Source organism: Drosophila montana, unplaced genomic scaffold (genome assembly GCF_035044405.1).
Source record: "Drosophila montana isolate Dmon_TW-CO22-7 unplaced genomic scaffold, ASM3504440v1 contig_1409_1, whole genome shotgun sequence".
NCBI lineage: Eukaryota > Metazoa > Arthropoda > Insecta > Diptera > Drosophilidae > Drosophila > Drosophila montana.
In genome coordinates this window covers 340,516-359,397 of record NW_026996361.1, presented here as the reverse complement: position 1 = coordinate 359,397, position 18,882 = coordinate 340,516, and the positions used below count along the sequence as shown (strand labels likewise).

Here is an 18,882-nt window from a genome sequence, read left to right as displayed (position 1 = left end):
GCTCTACGTGTCGGCCACATAATCAAAATTGTATTTCAGCTGAAAATTACGCGACTAAATAGAAACAGCATTTAGGGTTGTAAATGTTGCCCAAAACAAGTAACAAATGTATCTCCAGGGTAAACAAAATTAAAAGCTTCTGCTGTTCAGTTTTACTGCTGTTCAGTTTTAATTAAAATCATGTCGAATTATTGCCAGGACGTGGTGAGTATTCCAGGCTCTAATGTTACCCTCATCATTGCGCCCTTGTGTTTATTTATAAATCACAAACTCGTGACTATCAGTTGGTTTGGATTCTGGTATATAACCAACTCATGTAGCTAAATCAATGCGCAGAATTAAGTTACGTTGGGTTTACGGCTTAAGCTGCGCACTTTAATTAGAGACAGTAATTAAAACACAAAATTTACAATAATGACAACTCAGTTCGTTTTCAAATTGGGCAAAAACTGAAATGGTTTTAAAAATTACGTTGAAGCTAACGTATGAAAAGGTTGCATTGCGTTTTAATACAACTACATATGGATAGAACAGTAGGCTTTGCCCGTAAGCGAAGTTAGTTTCACAATTCATATTTTATATTTTATGAAAAAGACAATAGCAACAAGTTATATTAAAGCTTAATACGACTCATTGAGGATGCTACCCTGGCAATCGTTGATTCTCACCTTGACGGTATTTCTTGTCAACGCACGGCCTGGCAGTGTTCGACGTGGGCTGCTTGTGCTGGGCTTGCACAATCACACCGATGTAGCCATGAGCTCGTGGCAGGAAGATTCCTTTAAGCCGGACTCATATTGCTGGCTTTTGCTAGTCAAGCTGAAGAGTTCAGGGTGTCCTATTATAAATCTGCTATTTCACAGCCTTGTGGCGCTGCCCGTGTACAACTTTTTATTGATTGTAATTGGGTAAGGATTAACCTTGAGATTTACACACTTGCATTTTAAGTTCTCCTTATAGCTGGTACCTTAACAAGAGCGCGTCCTGCAGCGCGGAGCGAATTGTGTTGGTGCTTCAGCCTATCATGCAAAGATCGGCGCCTGATCCACCTGTGGCAACAACCACACCAATGCCACCTTTACCACCGCCGCGTTGCAAGAGACGACAAGCACCGAAACCACCTCCGCGCCCTGTACGCCACTCGGTTACCTATTCCAACAGTTATCCCAGCCAGAAGGATCCCTTTTCCACCTTGCATGGCTTTCCCAATCAGGAACAATACAAAAGCCTGCGCAGAAATCTAAAGCGTGTGCTTGAAGGGCTGCAACAGCCACCGTCGCCATCCCCACCACAAACGTTGCCATTGACGCTGTGCAATTTGTCTCAAATAAAAGAAGAGTTGTCCCAATCCTCTTCGTCTGCTTGGAGCCTGGAGTTGCCCAAGAAGAAAGCCAAGCCCCGAAAATTGTTTCGTACGCTGTTTAAGCGACTGGGCAAGCCCTTTGTGAAAAAGACCACCCAAATGCAGTACGAAGGAAGTACGGTTGACACAAAAAGCAACGACAGCGTCAATAAAGACGGCAACAAGAGCGGCATATTTCATCCCATTTGGCAGCGTTTAAAATTTCGGTCCAAGCGCAAGCCCGGTTCCGAACAGCCCCTGACGTCCAATATTTCGGAATCGGTTAGCTCCAGTTGCAGTTCTCGTTGCTTATATGCCTCATAGGCGCACAGAATCGCCTGCTTTGAAATTGTCACGTATATGGAGAAAATTTTCCGTTCCATGGAAGATGCGTGGTCATTGCAAAGCAGGTGGACCTTAATATTTCGTCAACTATATTTTGTTACTACTTATCCACAACATTCTTAAATAAATGATCAGCTTATAGGCTTTCGATTCTATGGAAACAGGTCCTCTTTTCGCTATTGGTATGAATACTTACTGTCACATTCTGGAATTTCTTGAAATTTCATTTGTTGCCAGATGTGTTCGTAATCAAGTGTTTTTTAAATGAATTTTAAATAATTTATTTTCAATCCACTTAATCTACTCACATAATAGAAGAATGTATCTAAGCTGATTGTCCGCACATTTTGGCCAACGTGCACTTAAAATCGAACCCCAACTTCATGAGCTCGTGTCGGTCCATGCGGTCTATTTTTGCGGCCTAATTTGGCACTTAACTAAGAGCATTTGGCTTTGACGTTGAGTTTGTCATTGTCATGGGCATTGCCTTTGGTATTCCAAAGGAATCCAAAGGATACGCCAGCTCATAGTCTTGAAGCCGAAAACCAGAATATCCCATACGACCTCGCACATGTTTGCATTTAATCCACTTTTATTGCGGCTTTGGGGCCTGCGACCCTCTGTTATTATGCTGATTGTGTTGACACACTGATTGTTGTTGCCGAGCTGGTTACTAAATATTTAAGAGGCTCACAGGTCGTTGTTACCTTTACCGAAACGGAATAGAACCCTCAGATTGAGCCCAAATACATAAAAATTCAATTTGATTTGTACAAATTGACCAGCACAATTTCCAAATGATGTGTTTCCAGTGTCGAATTGAAATCCATTAAATGTGTCAGAAAAAATGCTGAAACTTTGTGATATTGGATTGATTGGATGTAAGAAAAATGTATTACCCAAAGCTGAAACTGTAGGTGCTAGTGAACTTTTAACTCTACCCATTGACTGTCAAGATGTCCACTTTTCCCCTAAACGTGCTTTTTAGCTTTTACATTAAAAATTCGAAAATCACTGTCAATTTTCATGTTTCCAGCATTTTAAAAAGGATATTCTATTTAGAAGAAAGAAGATTAAGATACCGAGGTAAAGTCAAATTTAAATAATGTAATAACCATTAATATGGTAGTCTGTGAGCCTCAAAGCTGTGTCAAGTGTTGAAGTCAAAGTTATTGAATTAATGGGAGATATTTGAAATGAGCGCAATAAATAGAAATATTAATAAAAATTTCCATTTTTATTTGAATTACGATTTACAACCAATCGAAGTAAGCGAAGAGTCATATAAGTTCACTTTTTATAGCTTAAATTAAAATATATTTTTTTTCTATTTTAAATTTTATGATTTAATTTACCATATATAAACATAAAATTTCTCGTACCACACACGCGGGATTTTATTGTTGTGTGCATAACTTTATTTTTTATATTTATTGCTCGATAAATTAAAATTCCAACTTTTTTATTATTTTGACGGACTATAAAATAGAGGTTTTGCTTAAATTATTTGCGTTTGACGTCAGCTAATAAGTCAATACGCAAACGAAGGGGCAGTAAAAAAATATGACAGGCAGAATGTCAGAATCTTCTTCTTCTTTGTTGTACTATCAACCAAATCTAATGCTATTTAAATAACATTTTATTGTATACTATAACTGCAGACGAAGTATTAATTCTAAAGATACTAATAAGAGCATTATCTTAACTAACTTTTATATATATGTATGTATAAGATGTATATATATATATATATTATATTTCATCAGCTGCTATTAATCCTTTTGTTCTACTTTGAGCTTTTGCCCTTGGGCTATCAAATTTTTGTAAAATGAAAAATAATGCCCTTTAATTATGTCGCCAGAAAACCGAAATTATCGTGACAACCGAAGTGTAACTGACTGCTTCGCATTTTTTCACAGCTATTAATCAAAAGTGAAAGTAATTTTATACGGCATAAATGTGATTGATTATTCTTGACCAACGGGCAACGTAACGGTTAAGGAATTTAGCTTTGTGCTTAGTCAAACTGAAAAAGCTAAAAATCAATGTACAAAATTATTATTTTGGTAACTTTAGGGCTCAGTTAAGGTTGAATGGGGACCAATATGCTTAAACGTGGAAATGCAATGACAGCGTTTTGTGTAAAATCGATTTTAACTTGATTATCCAACCATAATATTACAGTTCTGTAACATTACGTGAAAACTAAATTATTACACATCTTTTTATATAACTCATTCATTTTTTTAATATTAAAGTTTAACATTTTATCTAGGAATTCATTCATTTCAGGCATGAAAAAAAAATTAATTTAAAGTATTAATTTAAATCCAAGCTGTCAGTAAAATGAAAAAAAAAATGTATATAATTTGTTATGTGATAATACCATTTTAATCGTATATATTTAAATTAATAGGATTCATAATTCATTCTTGGGATTTAACATATTTGCCTACAGTTTAGGATTTCAGCTACACGTACCTGTTATAACACATTCAACCCAAGTTTCCATTCTCAGCTTGTCTTCAAAAACGAATAGGCTACACCTGCAACTCTTAAGGACTTGACATTAATTACACTTAGCAGACCTGTAATTTTGTCGTAACCCTTTTTTAGCCTTTTCTTGGGCACGGCACGTGTTACACGCTCTTTATGGTTGGCCACATTAACGTTTTGTCGAGCTGTTCAGATTTACATAATTAAAAGAGTCGGTTGACAACGGAGCATTCCATAAATACTGGCCCCAGGGTTACATTTTGTGCCTTTGCTTAAACAAGAGCAGCATCTTCCTCTAATGAATATCCGAATTATAAATAGCTGTAACTGATAGGCATGTTTACACAGTTATGACCAACACCCAAGCAGTCCTTAAGCATGCCCCAGCTGTGTGGTTGCCATCCTTTAATCAGGTTCTATGTACAAGATGTTTGCTCACCTTGGTCCAGTTGAAGGGTTCTTTTTGTCTGTCGAGTGAAATTAATATATGTTGTTTTTTTTGGGGGCCAGTACTTACACAGCTGAGCTGTAATTGCACCTGTCGGTCTATTTGTGTCTATGCCCACAAGCCTCTCAGTTTTATAGAGTTCATATTGGAGCTAGGCAAGCTTGTGCAGTTTTTTTGGAATACGTTTTGATGCCATCATAAATAAAGTTCATATTTTTTATAAAATGGCCTATTTGTAATTTTAAACACAGACTAATAGAAAGAGACTTGTAGCACTAGCTACCCAACGGCTTTAAATTTTAATTGAAGCAAATAGATTTTATTCTTTATATTAAATTATTTATTTTGCATACCTACTAACAGATGCCTTAGCAGCATGCATTTCGTTAGAGCTATGTTTCTGTCTCTAATTTTTCATTTTTGTTAAAAATGACTTCAACAATATCAAAAGCATTTAATGCATATAAATTTCCAATGCACACAAACTTGTCATTTAAAATTGAGTGTGTGGCAAGTGACAAAGTTGTTTTGCCCCAACATGAAGCTTTCTCCATGAGACAGTTTGACATTATATGATAAATGACGTGCTCCAAAAAATATTTGTGGCTTACTCGTTTCTCAGGATTCACAGAACTTACACAGATACAGTAAAGGAAAAAGAAAACGAAATATGCATCCGTACAATTTCGGAAAATAATTATTTGGAAGCTATATAAACAAAATCATTAACTAAAAGCATTTACAGATATTTAATATTTAAATTAAGAGCGATATATATGTATAAATAAACCTAAATAATTTGTACGTGTAAAGTATCTATTTGGGTACTCAACCGTTGATTGTAAGTAAAAACCATTTTTTTAATGAGTGGAATATATGTGTTGTTATAACAATGAACAAATTTAAATAATGGCCTCAATCTAAATGAGACAATGGCAAAATAGAACGCATGAGACGACAATCGGCACAGATTTCTGAAATTGCGAATTGGAAATTTGTTTTGTGAAGCTTTTGTCCCAAGCTGCAATAGAAAGCATTATTCTAAAAAATTAATCGAGCGTATGAATTGTTGCTTTTGTTAAAAGAATATCCTAAGAGTCGAAAGCATAAATGAAAACCAAACAAGGCAACATATTCGACTTGATGTTGTCCCTTGTGGAGCAGAAATTTTATGTAAATTGTGTGTTGGCCGTAAACAACCTAACAATCATTACTGCAGGCCAGTACATGGTAGATATATTTAACAACAAATGTTTTTTAAAGAATTTGATTTTGTTTAATAAAGATCATGTTACTTTTAATACCAAAGTTTTAAGTAATTCAAAATTCCCAATAATATTCTTGTCAACATAAATGTCAAAGATATGTGATAAGGAATAGAAAAGGTTACAAAAGCTTTTTATTTTATATGTGACATGTGCTATAAATTATTGAAGGCCTTTAATGATCATATTTGTACATTTGGACATTTGCACGCTGAAGATGATTGTAAGAAGAGCTTTGTGTGCTTAAAAGCACATTTTTTAATTTATACAACGATATTCACACACACTTTGTTCTTATGTGTTGTATAAATACTTATTAATATTTTATATTTGCTTTTAGGTGCCAGTATATGCTGCTTGACAATTGCTGACTGATGTAAATTCTGTTATTCGGATAATATGACGTCTGCTTTATCAATCCGTCCGCACTTGTTAGATCTTAAATTAACTATTGAGTTGTCCAAAGGCTGTTGCCATTACGTGGATACAGCCGCATTCACAGGTGCTAATTGGTGCAACCCCTTTAACGGGCTGTTTGATGTCAAGGTAGTCAAGTTTTCAACCGACACACAGTGGCTAAAAGGAAAAAATATAGCAGGCTGTTTGTCCAGCGAGTGGCTGTAGCCAATGGCCATGTTTGCAGGGTTTGCCGAAAAATTGGTGTTCTACACACCTCAAAGCGAACTACAAGTGGCACTCAATGGATGCATGCAAATCCGCAATGTCCTTGTGTCGAGCTGGCTCTGAATGCGTCATGGAGCGGCAAAGTGCGTCAAATGGTTGCCAGGACAGCTGCACATTTTTGCTGGCTATGCAAATATGCAAACTCGCACACAATGCACATACGCGCACACACACACATACACACGCCCACGCACACAGATAGCTTGAAAAAGATTTTTGCTGACCGCAGCAAAAACCAATATCACATTTAAAAAAAAAGAAATTTTTAGTCAAGTTTTTGTTTGTTTGCTTGTTTTTGGCGGCTCTGAATAACTACTCTGTGGTTGCCAAACGCAATATATATTGACAAAGAAATGTATTATGACTTTAAAAAAGATGCGACAAAGAAATGTATTATGACTTTAAAAAAGATGCGTTTGAAAAGAAAGATCTCATACTTTAAACTATTTAATTTAGCTTTGCAATATGTGGCCAAATTAATTAAAAGTGCAGGAAACAACAAATAACAGCAAAAAACAAATAACAGCCCTACATTTTTAGCTGATTGACAGTGCAAGGTAAATACGAAACAGAATAAAATTGGAACGAAAATCTCATTCGATACGACAAAGCAGCTACCTAAGTGAGCAGCTGGTAGTCAACTAACTAACCACTAATGAAACCACAATGCGCCACAACAAAAATAGATACAAAGACAGAGAGAGAGATATAGAGAATGCAAGAGAGAAAGAGAGAGACGGACCAATTAATTAACAATGCTGGCCAAAATGCGAATTGGGTCACTATGGGGCATGCTGACGGAGCACGAGATAATTTTGTAAAATTTGTGCACATTGCTCTTGGATTAAGCCCAGACCCTGGAGTATTTGTCCAATAGTTTTGCTGAAGGTACCATTATTTCGGAACGAAATATGTGACACATTCAACATATATATGACAAAAACGAATCGGGAATTTGAGACAACTTTCTAAAAGTAAATTTCCATTTAAGTATCTTCTTTTTTTTATTTTTTTTATAAATATTTATTGTATTGAATCAAAAATAGCATAGATTGTTATTACAACACAGTTGGCTTAGGTGATATTTCGTTAAGCCTGGTTGGGTACTCAGGCTTTATCGCGGACAAACGTCAAAAGCGGCTTTTTTGAATAAGGATGCATCGTCACGTAGGTAGTCGGGGGACTCTAAGGCGTCTCCTATGTCGTGGTTGGAGGAGGTCCCAGCGAGGTCTCCCTCTCAGCAATTGCTTGCTTTACTATGCTTGAAAATAATATAGAGTTCTGGGTTGACAGGGTATTCATTCGGTGGTACCTCGAAGCAAACCCTTCTCCTCTTGTTTTCCATTAAAATTGTAAAAATGGCAGAGTAATTTGTTTTGCTAACGACATTTTCTGGGGATGTTAATTCAATAAGCCAACAACTGTGTCTTAAATTTTAAAGTGCAAACAAATAACATACTCATACGTACGTACATACTCTTTTTGTAGCAGTCAGTTGTTAGCTTTGCCTTCATGTTGCACTTTAAGTAAGTGCAACTGAATTCATTTTCATGTGAAATGTTGCCACATCGCGTATACGCCATAGCCAACCACAACGTGACATGAATAGAGCGAGTAAAATGTTGCCACAACCTCAGCAAAGCCGTTGCCATATTTCTGATGTCTTTATTCACATATTTGCTATTCCAAAGGCACTCGCAGCAGAGACGGGCAAATGTAGCTCATGCATTTTGGTGGCATCTCAAAACAAAAAGCAGACATATTCATGGTTAGGCTTTTGTATGTTGCTTTCTCTGGCTAAGTCATCTGGATAATTGCAGTGCTATGTGCTACGTGCAGCATGAAAGACGTGGGCATTCAAAGTGATTCAAAAGCAATCAAAACGCGCTAAGAAAATGGTTATACTATATACTATATAATGTTTCCCACTTTCCCCAATTTGCAATTTACTCTTGGCGTCCTTAAATGGCATTTAACAAACACTTAAGTTACAACTTTTCTTTATTTATTATTAAATTTAATTTTCGCGTTGGCGCATTTAACTATGATAGAATGTACAGTGCAAAAAAGTATGCTACAAAAATAAGCAAATTAAATATTAAATTTATTGACTGAAAAAATATTGTGTGTAAAATTAAATGTAATAGAATATAGTCAGCAGAATGTACAGCCAAGTATTCATTATTATTTTATTATTCATTTTTATTTTAATTTATTTTACTATTTTTATTATTACTCTTGTTATTATTACTAATTATATTAACCTGAATCATAAATGAACTCGGCCCAGTAGGGGTACAATTTCTTATACGAAGCTAGCTCTTTTGCACCTGCAAGTCAACATCCCCAACAGAGTGGTTCTAACTTTTAACCCAGAAAGTGTATTTAGCTAGCCATACTAGAAGTTTAAGTAACTTGTCGACCAGGCTGCTGACAGGTTCAACAATGCCAAAGGACATTGGTTTGGAATGTGTTTCACTTTTTGCGTTGACTTTGGTTAAGAGTCAAATGTTGGCCAGCAGTGGGTTATGAAACGCATGAATGCACAATGAGTACAATTTAAAGGTCACGTGCTTGAAGAAACGAGTCGGAATATAGAACACTGAAACCACAAGTGGATGCGTTAACAGTTGACTGAGTGAACTATTGCAAAAAGCACTCAAAGGCCAATTTTAAATGTGCTTGACCTATGCAGCACAGTTAATATTAAATATTGCGCACTTTTCTTAGAGCTCTTTACAGCAAATCAATATTATGGCTTTTGAATGCTGAATTTTCCATTCAATTTAAAGTGAATGAATGCAGGGAGTAGATTCGATTGTTGGCATATTTTCATTAAAAGACCAGCTGCAAGTTTTGTTTCATTTATACATGTCAACTGGGAATTTATTTGACCGAATACAAATGCCTTACATGAGGAATGGCGATAAATAAAACACGTCAACGAAACAGAAAGCAATTAACAACAAAAGCAAGCAACTGGCAGTTACAACAAGAAAAAACAGCAATAAAAACAATTGTTGGCCATACTTCAATTTCAGTCTGCGGTTAGGAGCTTAAAAGGGCAACCGAAAAAAACCGCAGCATTGTTCAAATTTAAGCGATAGTTGAGCAACAATTTAGTAAGGACTAAAAAATATAGTATTAAGCACATATTTTTGAACTGAGATCGTAATACATAAATATATATATATATATATTTGTTTGATATTTCTCTACTTAATACTTCTTCTTCGTTTTCTCCTTGTTGCTACTAAATATGTTAACAAGACAAGTTTTAAATGAAACCCAACCTATTTAAATTTAATAACATTTTAAAAGCTGTACTTGGAACTCTAAAATAAAAAGTATTTGAAATATATATACTTTTTTGAAGCTCTTCAGCTTCCGATTATTTGTGTTTTAAATAATATATACATATATGCTGTAAGCTGCATTTCTATATCAGCTAAAACACTGCTCCCTTGGCCCTGAACTTTTCGATGTGGCAGCTGTCGCCTTTCAATAAACTGTGAAAAGCCAGCCACAGGCACCACCCGTGGACACAAACGCATAAAGTTTAAAATGTGTACAGTAGCCCGTGGCATTCATTAAAATGCAAATTCGAAAATAAAGCAGATGTTGGTCAAAGTCCTTTTCGCAGCTGTAAAAACCACTTTCAAGTGTTACCGTGCAGAGCAAAGTTTGTCCCACAAACTAATCGTGAACAGACAGTTGGGAGCAAACCTGGTTTCTGGGTTCTATACAGTGGATTTAATTTATAGTTTTTACTAAGTTTATTTATGTAGACAGTTGCAACACATTCACATTCAAATTTAGTTGGTTAATTGATTGAATCATTTCAATAAAATGTTTCCCTTATATTGGATGATGTGTTAAATGTTTTTTTAGAAAAAGACTTTTTTTTTATTATTATTGTCTTCTGAGGGAACCGATTTTACTTTGAACTTGTCTAATTAATATTTTTATTTTGCTTCCATCAACAATGTAGCACCCTCAGTTTGCAGAGCATCGTTGTCGACAACCACATGCGGTGGAGGTGCACCTAATTGCTCTTAATTATGCATAAAAGCAGCAACCAACACAAGTTCCGTGCTCCGTGTTCCGTGTGCTGTGGCAATAGAAAGCTTTATCAATGGGTCAGACCCAGGGGAGGCAAAAAGTTGGCCCCACTGGATGCAACAGTGCGGTTATGAATTGTTGGAATAGAAAGCAGACTTATTGTCTACAAATTTTTAATTAAGTTTATGAACAAATTGCGTTTTCCGCAGCACTTTTTTATTTATTTTTTTTTAAATAGAAAGTCCAATAAAAATGAAGATATGGAAAACAATTTAGATGTAATAAGAGGACAATACGATTTATTTAATACGATTTACATGCTGGAAATGAAAATATTGGCATACATTTGGGTATATTAATATTATTATATTATAATTAAATCCGATTAAACAGTAGATTGGTCAAGATGGTGCACAAGCTCATCGATATTTTGAAAACGAGATTTTGTTCACATATTAATTAAAAGAAGAACACATGTAAATTACACCCTAATTAATTTTAAACAAATATTTTAAGTAGCCACTGATAACACATGACATCTGAACCAGGTTCTGTGAAAGTGTGCTACAGCGTTTCTGCTCTCTTGTTTCGTAGTCCCTTATCTGCAGTAAAGTAAATAAATACTGTGTATAATATATGTATTTATACATCTATATACGTTTATTTCAAACAATAAAAATGCGTGCATGTTTATATTATTTTGAATGCTGAGCATTGCTAAGCCGAGCAATTTAGTGTTTAGTTTTGTGTTGCGCGATTTGAGCTGCGGTTGTCGCATACGATTGAAAAGAAAACACAAACAGAATGACGAAAAATTTAAGTGTTTTTTTTCTATTTGCAGTGTTATATATAATCACGGCACAAGCAAATTTATTGGAAATACTAAGAATACAAAATCAGCTCAAAAACTCATATTACGACATTGAAAAGCTGCAGGCGAAATATAAAAGTAAAGTCGAGGAAGCAATCATAATGGAAAAGGAAACAACAATGCAAGATCTGAAGATCAAAACAAATGACGAGCTGTTAAAGTGTCGAGAGCAGATCTCGGCTTTTGAGGTACTTAACAAGATTTACTCAGAGCAAATCATTGAGCTGCAGAACCGGGCAAATTCAGATGCAGCCAAGTTGGCGGAAAAAGATCGTCAGATCGTGGAAGGATTGGCCACAATGGATACCTTCACGACAATCATCAACGAGCAGGCCAAGCAAATAGAAATTTTGAAAGACGATGCCGCAGTCAAATCGCAAATAATCCTCAACATGAATATCAAAACAAAAGACATTGCAGATACTCTTAACAATTTGAAAGATTTCGAAACGAATACGAAATTGGATTTTGAAGCCAACAGCTGTCTTCCATTTGGAGACTCTTCGGATGTGCATTTAATAAGGGTGGACGAAGGAGATGCCTTTCCAGTGTCCTGCGATTCCCGCTTAGCCGGCGCCGGTTGGACTGTTGTGCAGCGTCGCCTGGATGGGAGCATAAAATTCAACCGAAGCTGGCTGGAATACCAGGAGGGATTTGGTAATTTGAGCAGCGAATTTTTTATTGGACTCGATAAGTTACATCGCATAACCACGGCCCAGCCACACGAACTATATGTGCACCTAACCGATTTCAACAATGAGAGCAGCCATGCCTTTTACGATAAGATCGTTGTCGCTGGCGAGAGCGAACAATATGCACTGACCGAGCTGGGTGAGTACTCCGGCAATGCTGGTGACTCGATGCGCGATAATGAGCACCAAAAGTTCACCACCTATGACAGGGATAACGACCAGAGCGAATTTAACTGCGCCCAGACCTGTTTAGGTGGTTGGTGGTACAACAACTGCGGCTTAAGGTTGGTCAATAATCACATGGGAAATTTTGTTATTCTCTTATCTCTTGTAACGCATTTTGTTTCATTTCCAGCAATCTAAACGGACAGTACGCCAAGCGCGATGAGTATTATGATAACTCCGAGTATGGCATCTATTGGGATGAGTGGCAGGGACCGGGGTATACCCTGCAATCCGTGCAGATAATGATCAGACCTAAAATATTAACAGATAAATGAACAACACAATGAATTTAGATACTCAACACTCCTTTATTTGCTTGAAAGTAACAAATGAAATATGAGACAATTTATTTGGTAAATATATTTTAAAAATTCAACACAAATAAATTTGTTTTTGACGCTGATTAAATTCATATCATTCAAATAATGCTATATTATGTTTACTTTAGGAACAGCTTTGCTAGTCTATATAGCTGACAATTTTATGGAAGCAAAGCTTACCACAAATCCAACTGTCTAATTATTACGTCTACGCCACAGCACATTTTCCATTTTAGAGCAAAGTGTGCTGGCAGAACGGGTCACAAGCAAGGGCTAACATCCAACTGGAACAAAGGTGTAGCGCTATGTATCACGTTCCGGTAGCTACGTGTGATGCTGCCATAACTGGGGGCAACAAAAAAATGGAGACACAACAGGTCGTGCTGCGTGTGGTAGGTTTGGCCGTTGCCCGACCTGGTTACATGATGCTGCTCTACATTTGTGGCCTAGACAAATACTAACCACAGGTATGTGGTCCTAGTTGTCTGTCACTATGTCATCGATCAAATGCCAATTTGGTTAAATATTCATTACCCTCCGATGATGCGGGAATAGAACACAGCTGAATTTTGCCCCTGCTGAAAACGTTTGACGGTGCAGGAAGTAAAGTAATTTTGACGTTAAGTATGAGCAATACGCCACGTTCAGCGCATACGCTGGCGCAGTCAGCACAAGAACTATTTAGAAACTATAAAATTTATTTCCAATGCCATTAGATGGCTTTAATCTAAATTTAACATGGGGTTAACTATATTTTGGTTTTACATTATCTTATTTATAGAATATCTTAATGCTCCAAAAACTTATGTTTTTTGCTTCCCACATTTTGGTATAGAAAAAATCACACTAAAGTAATCATTCTTAACATATCATACTTATTAAAGCACAGTTCAAATTCATCTATTTGAATAAAAAACTAACTAAACATTTGATATGACAGATACAATGAAAGGGGACAGCAACAGTTGTCTGAAATAAAATTCAAATTTGATAAAAAAAGCATCATTATTTAAATGCTTATACTCAAACATAAATTTACATACAAATACATACATAAACTTATATATGCACGTTTCGGTTCAGCACATATCCTGCATATGTAAATAAGCGTAAAATCGAATTTCGGCACGTGTGTACATTTTCCTGGTGGCTCCCTTTATTTTTCTGGGGGCTGCTGTCAGTTGTCAGCCGGCTGCTGAGCTTGAAATTTGTTTACCTTTCACTTGAAACTTCCAATCAACGCTCAAAGCAGACGAGGGCAGACTGGCAGGCAATTGGTACAACTGCTCTTTTGATCTGTTTAGCATTCACTTGCTTTGACATCGAAGCTCATCCCAAATGGGAAAATTGGTTTACATATGTGTACCAGTTCGTCCCAGCTTAAAGATTAACACACTCTTATTAATGTTGCAAAAAGTGATGTTGGATTTTGAATGGGAAAGTCAAAAATTGATAATTACATTTGTGTACTTTTTCCCACCCTTTAAATTAGAGCTGTTATAATTACACCTGATAAATTCGGTAAATAATAAAAGCTCAAATGAAAAATTTTTACCTACAATAAGTGGTTAAATGTGTCGACAGCGAAAATGCTTTAGACATGTAACATCTCTTGTTTTAACTTATTAGTCCCAAGGCTGAGACAATTTTAAGGGCGAACTATAGGAAACACGAACATGCATGGCGACATACTTACACAATGTGAATTCAGAACAGGAAAACTTTGTGCTATCTGAGAGTGTAAATAAATGAAGGCTCACTTTTGTTGCATGGCGCAATTGGCATAAAACCTGACTAGATGATTTAAATACATTCAAAAACAACAGTGAAAACATCTTATTCATTTCTCGACCTTCATGAATTTAAATTGTTTAAGGTTTTTATGGTTGTTTGCCACTTGGAAATGCTGCTTTTAAAAGTTTTACCTGCGGCCGGTAGTCAACAAAACTAACAGCAGCTAAAATCTCATTTCCTATTTGAAAAACTAAATATAGAATGCCGCAAAATGCCTAACAAAGTTTCTTGCAAGCACCCACAAGTAAGGAATAGGCGTGAAACTGAACCTTTTATCTGGAGCTTACGGCACATCATAAACGTCATTCGGATAATCTGCAACAAAAGCAAAAACTTTGCTCCGAGTGTAGGGTCAAAACAAAAGAAAACTTTAACAAATTTTAAAAGTGTTAACTTTGCTTCTTAGGTAAACAGTAGCAGCCATTTATATTTTTAAACCCAGCTAGTAAAGCACTATTTATAGCAAGCGTTTTATATTTGAACGATTGCTTGATGAACTTCATATAGCAGAGTGGCGCAGTGGAAGCGTGCTGGGCCCATAACCCAGAGGTCCGAGGATCGAAACCTTGCTCTGCTAAGAAAAACTGTGTTCAACGATTTTTTTTGCATTGCACAAAGTAAAATTGTTTAAGTGTTGTCCGTCGGTCTGTTCACATAAACGGAATTATTGAAGCTAGAGACTTGAAACTTTCGGTATAATTTATGTTATGTGATGTCAAAGAATGTGTGAGTAGTATAAAAGAAAAATTCCATCATAAGCTGTCTAAAGTCTTTATATTCTTAATCGACTTGTCGACTTATGACGGCAATATATGCATATATGACCAATAACCCTTTGGCAATTCAGCAATCTAAACAACACAGAAAAGGTAAACATATTTCATTTAACAACAGTTTATTATGCAAATTTTAATTGCTTAATCTGCTCAAATATTTGCATAGTGCAAATAGCTTGAATACCGAATTGCTTTATAGAGAAAATCCTGGAAGAGTTTGACTTTAACGGAATATAGCGTATAATTTATTCTTGTTATGTCCTGTCAACTGCAATGCACACCTTTTAATTTTTCGTTTGATCACATACAAGTTAATAACAAATACATTATCTAAATCTGTTTTTATAAGGCTTGTGACTTTGTATTTAGGTTTTGTATAATAACAGTCCACTGAGCACCTTCTGTAATATAATTACATTTTTGCCAACCGTAAAAGGCATGCATACCAACATTATATGACGAGCAATCGGCGCTTGTGTCTTCATCATAATCATTAATGTATGCATATGAGAAGTAGTCAGTATATAATCATTGACGTATTGTCATGGGGAAAATTTTTGCACATGATAACATTTTCGTTCTAACAAAAATCCATTTAAATCTTCAGCTGTATATTTTTGTACAATAATGTATAATGCTTCCCCAGTTTCAAATATTTTCACGAAGCAACTGTAAAGTGCCTCAAGCATTTTGTATAAGTGCACTTTGGTGTTTTATTAAAATTGTTAGCTGGGTGCTGTAAGCCTCGCGAAATTGCCAATATATGTGTTTGAGGCTACACTTAGATTAATTTTTAGGCTTCGCAAAAATGAGTTTATGTAAATAAATTGATAACAGTCCCCGCCCAACCGTTTTCAAGTGATTTCTTTGCTACGAATACACGCAATATCAACAACAATATTATTAAATTAACAATTTAAAGCAGAATGTAAGTAAGTACATCGTGTCGTGTGAAGTCTACCTACTAAGAGAATGTTTCTGAATGTCCTCAACTGCCGTCAGTATCAAGTTCCTTTAATAGTAAAGACGCAAATTCCTTGCTTACTTTGAAGGAATCATTTGAATAGTATAACTACTTATTGCATAGCTTGTACAATTTTAAGTACGGTCTAACAACTCAGTTCTCAAAGTTCAATTTATTGCAAATGCACTTCGAAATATAATACCTAAAGGTTCAAAACAATAAATAGTTATTACGGCATATGCTACCCGAAGTAAATTACAGCAACCCACTGGCAACAGAGTTCCACACGTTAAACTCGAAATATTGCAGTAGTTTCCTCAGATAGCAACTGTGTATAATTTGTGTGACAAAGTTTGTCATGCGAGCTAATGCAGTTAGTGCAGCGGTTGCGTACACCCAAAAAGCCCTCTGTGAGAGAACAGAAATGAGACTGGAACTAGTTTCGAGGCGAGACTTTACCCAGCAGCTGAAATATTTTCAAATTTGCATGCTAATGAATGGTATGAAACCGTTCTGAATTATGAGAAAGGTCCATGTGTGTGCAGGACTTATGTATGCAAGGACAACGACTATGAATTTTCAACATTTTCAATGGTGAAAATGCGACCCGGTTGCATGCAAGCATGACATCACAGATTAGTTGACTTAATTGCATGTCGAACTTTTCAGTGGCAGCCAACAGCTGAAAAGATTACTCACTGATTGACAGATCTGGGGCAGAGCTAGAGGAGAGGAACCCAAAGCTAATTCTGAAATTGAAAGCTCTTGTTGTCAGCTAACTACAGCCACAGCTACCAGTCAACAGGTCATCCAACTCAATATACGGAAAGTATGCTTAAATGGGATAAAAAAAATGGCAGCCTTATATGCCCTGTTGACTTGGCCGAAACTGGAAACAATTATGGAATATTTATTTTTATCAAGTGAAATAACCCTATAAAAACCGTTTGATGGCTGTATAAATACAAATGCTTTTGTTTAAGGCAAATGTTTTAGATGATGTTTCTTTTAATAGCGAGTGTGAAATAATTTACGAGACTTATTTCTAACACATAAACAGATCTATAAGATAATATTTTATAGCCATCAAATCAACATCCTCGATAGTATAGTGGTTAGTATCCCCGCCTGTCACGCGGGAGACCGGGGTTCAATTCCCCGTCGGGGAGAGGTATTAAATTTTTTTTCTTTATTTTAAAGAATTATATATGTATATATATTTAAAAACATTAAGAACTTCGATCGATAAGTTTAATAATTTGTGGGATATATAATAATTATGTTTGGATTTAATCTGCTAAATATTTGTAGCTGTTAAAAAACTCTTTCGATGGGGTTTCATCAGCTGCATGAATGCATTGTCAATTGCATTCCTCTTCCCATGTCCATATTCTGCGTATATTTTTACACTGCACTGAAAAACATTTCCACTGCAAATATTTTCTTAACATGTTTTGCCTCGATATTGCATATAAATTGCTGTCAATTAGTTAAATTATCGTCCAACGATTTTCTTCTCTTTCAATTTATAAAGGGAAAACGGTTTTTATCGGTCCACTTTTTTGTTGATTTAACTTTATTCTTTTAAGTTCTTTTTGCTGACAATACAGCAAGAAGCTGTGAAATTGCCTTGCAATTGGTATTTTATATTTAAGATTTAAAAAAAATCGAAACAGAAAATTTCGTTGAAATCGCTTTATTTGACTTTCTGTACAAGCTGTCTGCACTCACACGCTTACCATTTTTATGTTGTAGCACGTGATTACTTCTATGTATAGTATAGCTACAGGCATATCAAATACCAAGAAGAGTTGTTTGCACACACAACTCTTTTTTATGCCCCTTACCTGTCAGAATTCCAATAGATCAAGCGAAGGAGTATGGGTATGACCTTACTTTGTGAACGATGAGCGGCTTGAGTACGCGAGTAGCATATAAATTGAATCTATGAGCCTGAAATCAATTTGTGAATTTTCGGGGCAATACACCCATCAGATTTTCGCCCCAAGATGGATAATGCGCCAATAGCTGACAACTTGAGACAATTTAACTTCTAGCTTTGACTTTTTATTGAAGCCCATAAATAGAATGTTGATTTGCATAGGCTTTCAAATTTTATGACAGTCCAATTTCGTGACTGCAAAGAATTTTGTTTTAAAATAACAAGCAGCATTGTGGAGTCATGTTAAATGTCTAAAAGTCTAAAATGCTGACTCTTGCTTAGGTTTTGCACTGTTTATTTTAAGGTGATGGCAGCCAAAAAATTTATTTATATCCTATAATCAATTTTTGCACATAAAGATGTGCTTACCCATAAACCCTTTCTCAATTGAAAAAGCTTGCATAACAATTAAACCCACGTCTTATAAAAATTTTACCACATACTAAGAGTTAAAACTTTGTAAAGTATTGATTAGAGCTCTTCTGTCAAAGCAAACAAATGTTAAATAGATAAAAAGAGCAAAAGCATCAATAGCTTGTCAGCTTGCCTTCATCTCCTTCCTTTCCAGCACCAAATTGTGGGAAACCCTTGGGAAAAATTTTCTTGCTACCTATCGTAAACTCAATTTTCTTTGTGTTTTTACATGTGTATGCTGC

The 18,882-nt window shown here is 35.7% G+C and overlaps 2 protein-coding genes and 2 non-coding genes across 5 annotated transcripts; all 4 read left to right on the top strand.

Annotated features, from left to right (window-relative positions):
- Positions 1 to 539: 539 nt before the first annotated feature.
- Positions 540 to 1,848, top strand: LOC135428916 (uncharacterized). Of its 2 annotated transcripts, none has more exons than XM_064683046.1 (2): positions 540 to 908; positions 961 to 1,848. In XM_064683046.1, exons 1-2 carry the CDS (start codon positions 640 to 642, stop codon positions 1,664 to 1,666), a joined length of 975 nt encoding a protein of 324 aa, XP_064539116.1. In that variant the 5' UTR covers positions 540 to 639; the 3' UTR covers positions 1,667 to 1,848. The 2 variants fall into 2 exon arrangements, with proteins under 2 accessions (XP_064539116.1, XP_064539124.1); XM_064683054.1 differs by having other exon boundaries at positions 779 to 908; positions 977 to 1,848.
- Positions 1,849 to 11,396: 9,548 nt separating this feature from the next.
- LOC135428945 (angiopoietin-related protein 1-like) lies at positions 11,397 to 13,017 on the top strand. The gene is made up of 3 exons (XM_064683085.1): positions 11,397 to 12,489; positions 12,561 to 12,783; positions 12,879 to 13,017. The coding sequence occupies exons 1-2, from the start codon at positions 11,447 to 11,449 to the stop codon at positions 12,703 to 12,705; spliced, it is 1,188 nt and encodes a 395-aa protein (XP_064539155.1). The 5' UTR covers positions 11,397 to 11,446; the 3' UTR covers positions 12,706 to 12,783; positions 12,879 to 13,017.
- Positions 13,018 to 15,049: 2,032 nt separating this feature from the next.
- On the top strand, positions 15,050 to 15,121 carry TRNAM-CAU (transfer RNA methionine (anticodon CAU)). The gene has a single exon. It is a non-coding gene; the product is annotated as a tRNA-Met (tRNA).
- A 2,260-nt stretch (positions 15,122 to 17,381) lies between these two features.
- On the top strand, positions 17,382 to 17,453 carry TRNAD-GUC (transfer RNA aspartic acid (anticodon GUC)). The gene has a single exon. It is a non-coding gene; the product is annotated as a tRNA-Asp (tRNA).
- The last annotated feature ends 1,429 nt before the right edge of the window (positions 17,454 to 18,882 follow it).

Bases quoted from the DNA above. Each gene is read 5' to 3' on its own strand.
- LOC135428916 (XM_064683046.1), top strand. From the start codon at position 640: ATGCTACCCTGGCAATCGTTGATTCTCACCTTGACGGTATTTCTTGTC. The intron at 909-960 runs GTAAGGATTAAC...TTCTCCTTATAG, and splicing joins TTTTTATTGATTGTAATTGG to CTGGTACCTTAACAAGAGCG.
- LOC135428945 (XM_064683085.1), top strand. From the start codon at position 11,447: ATGACGAAAAATTTAAGTGTTTTTTTTCTATTTGCAGTGTTATATATA. The intron at 12,490-12,560 runs GTTGGTCAATAA...TTTCATTTCCAG, and splicing joins TACAACAACTGCGGCTTAAG to CAATCTAAACGGACAGTACG.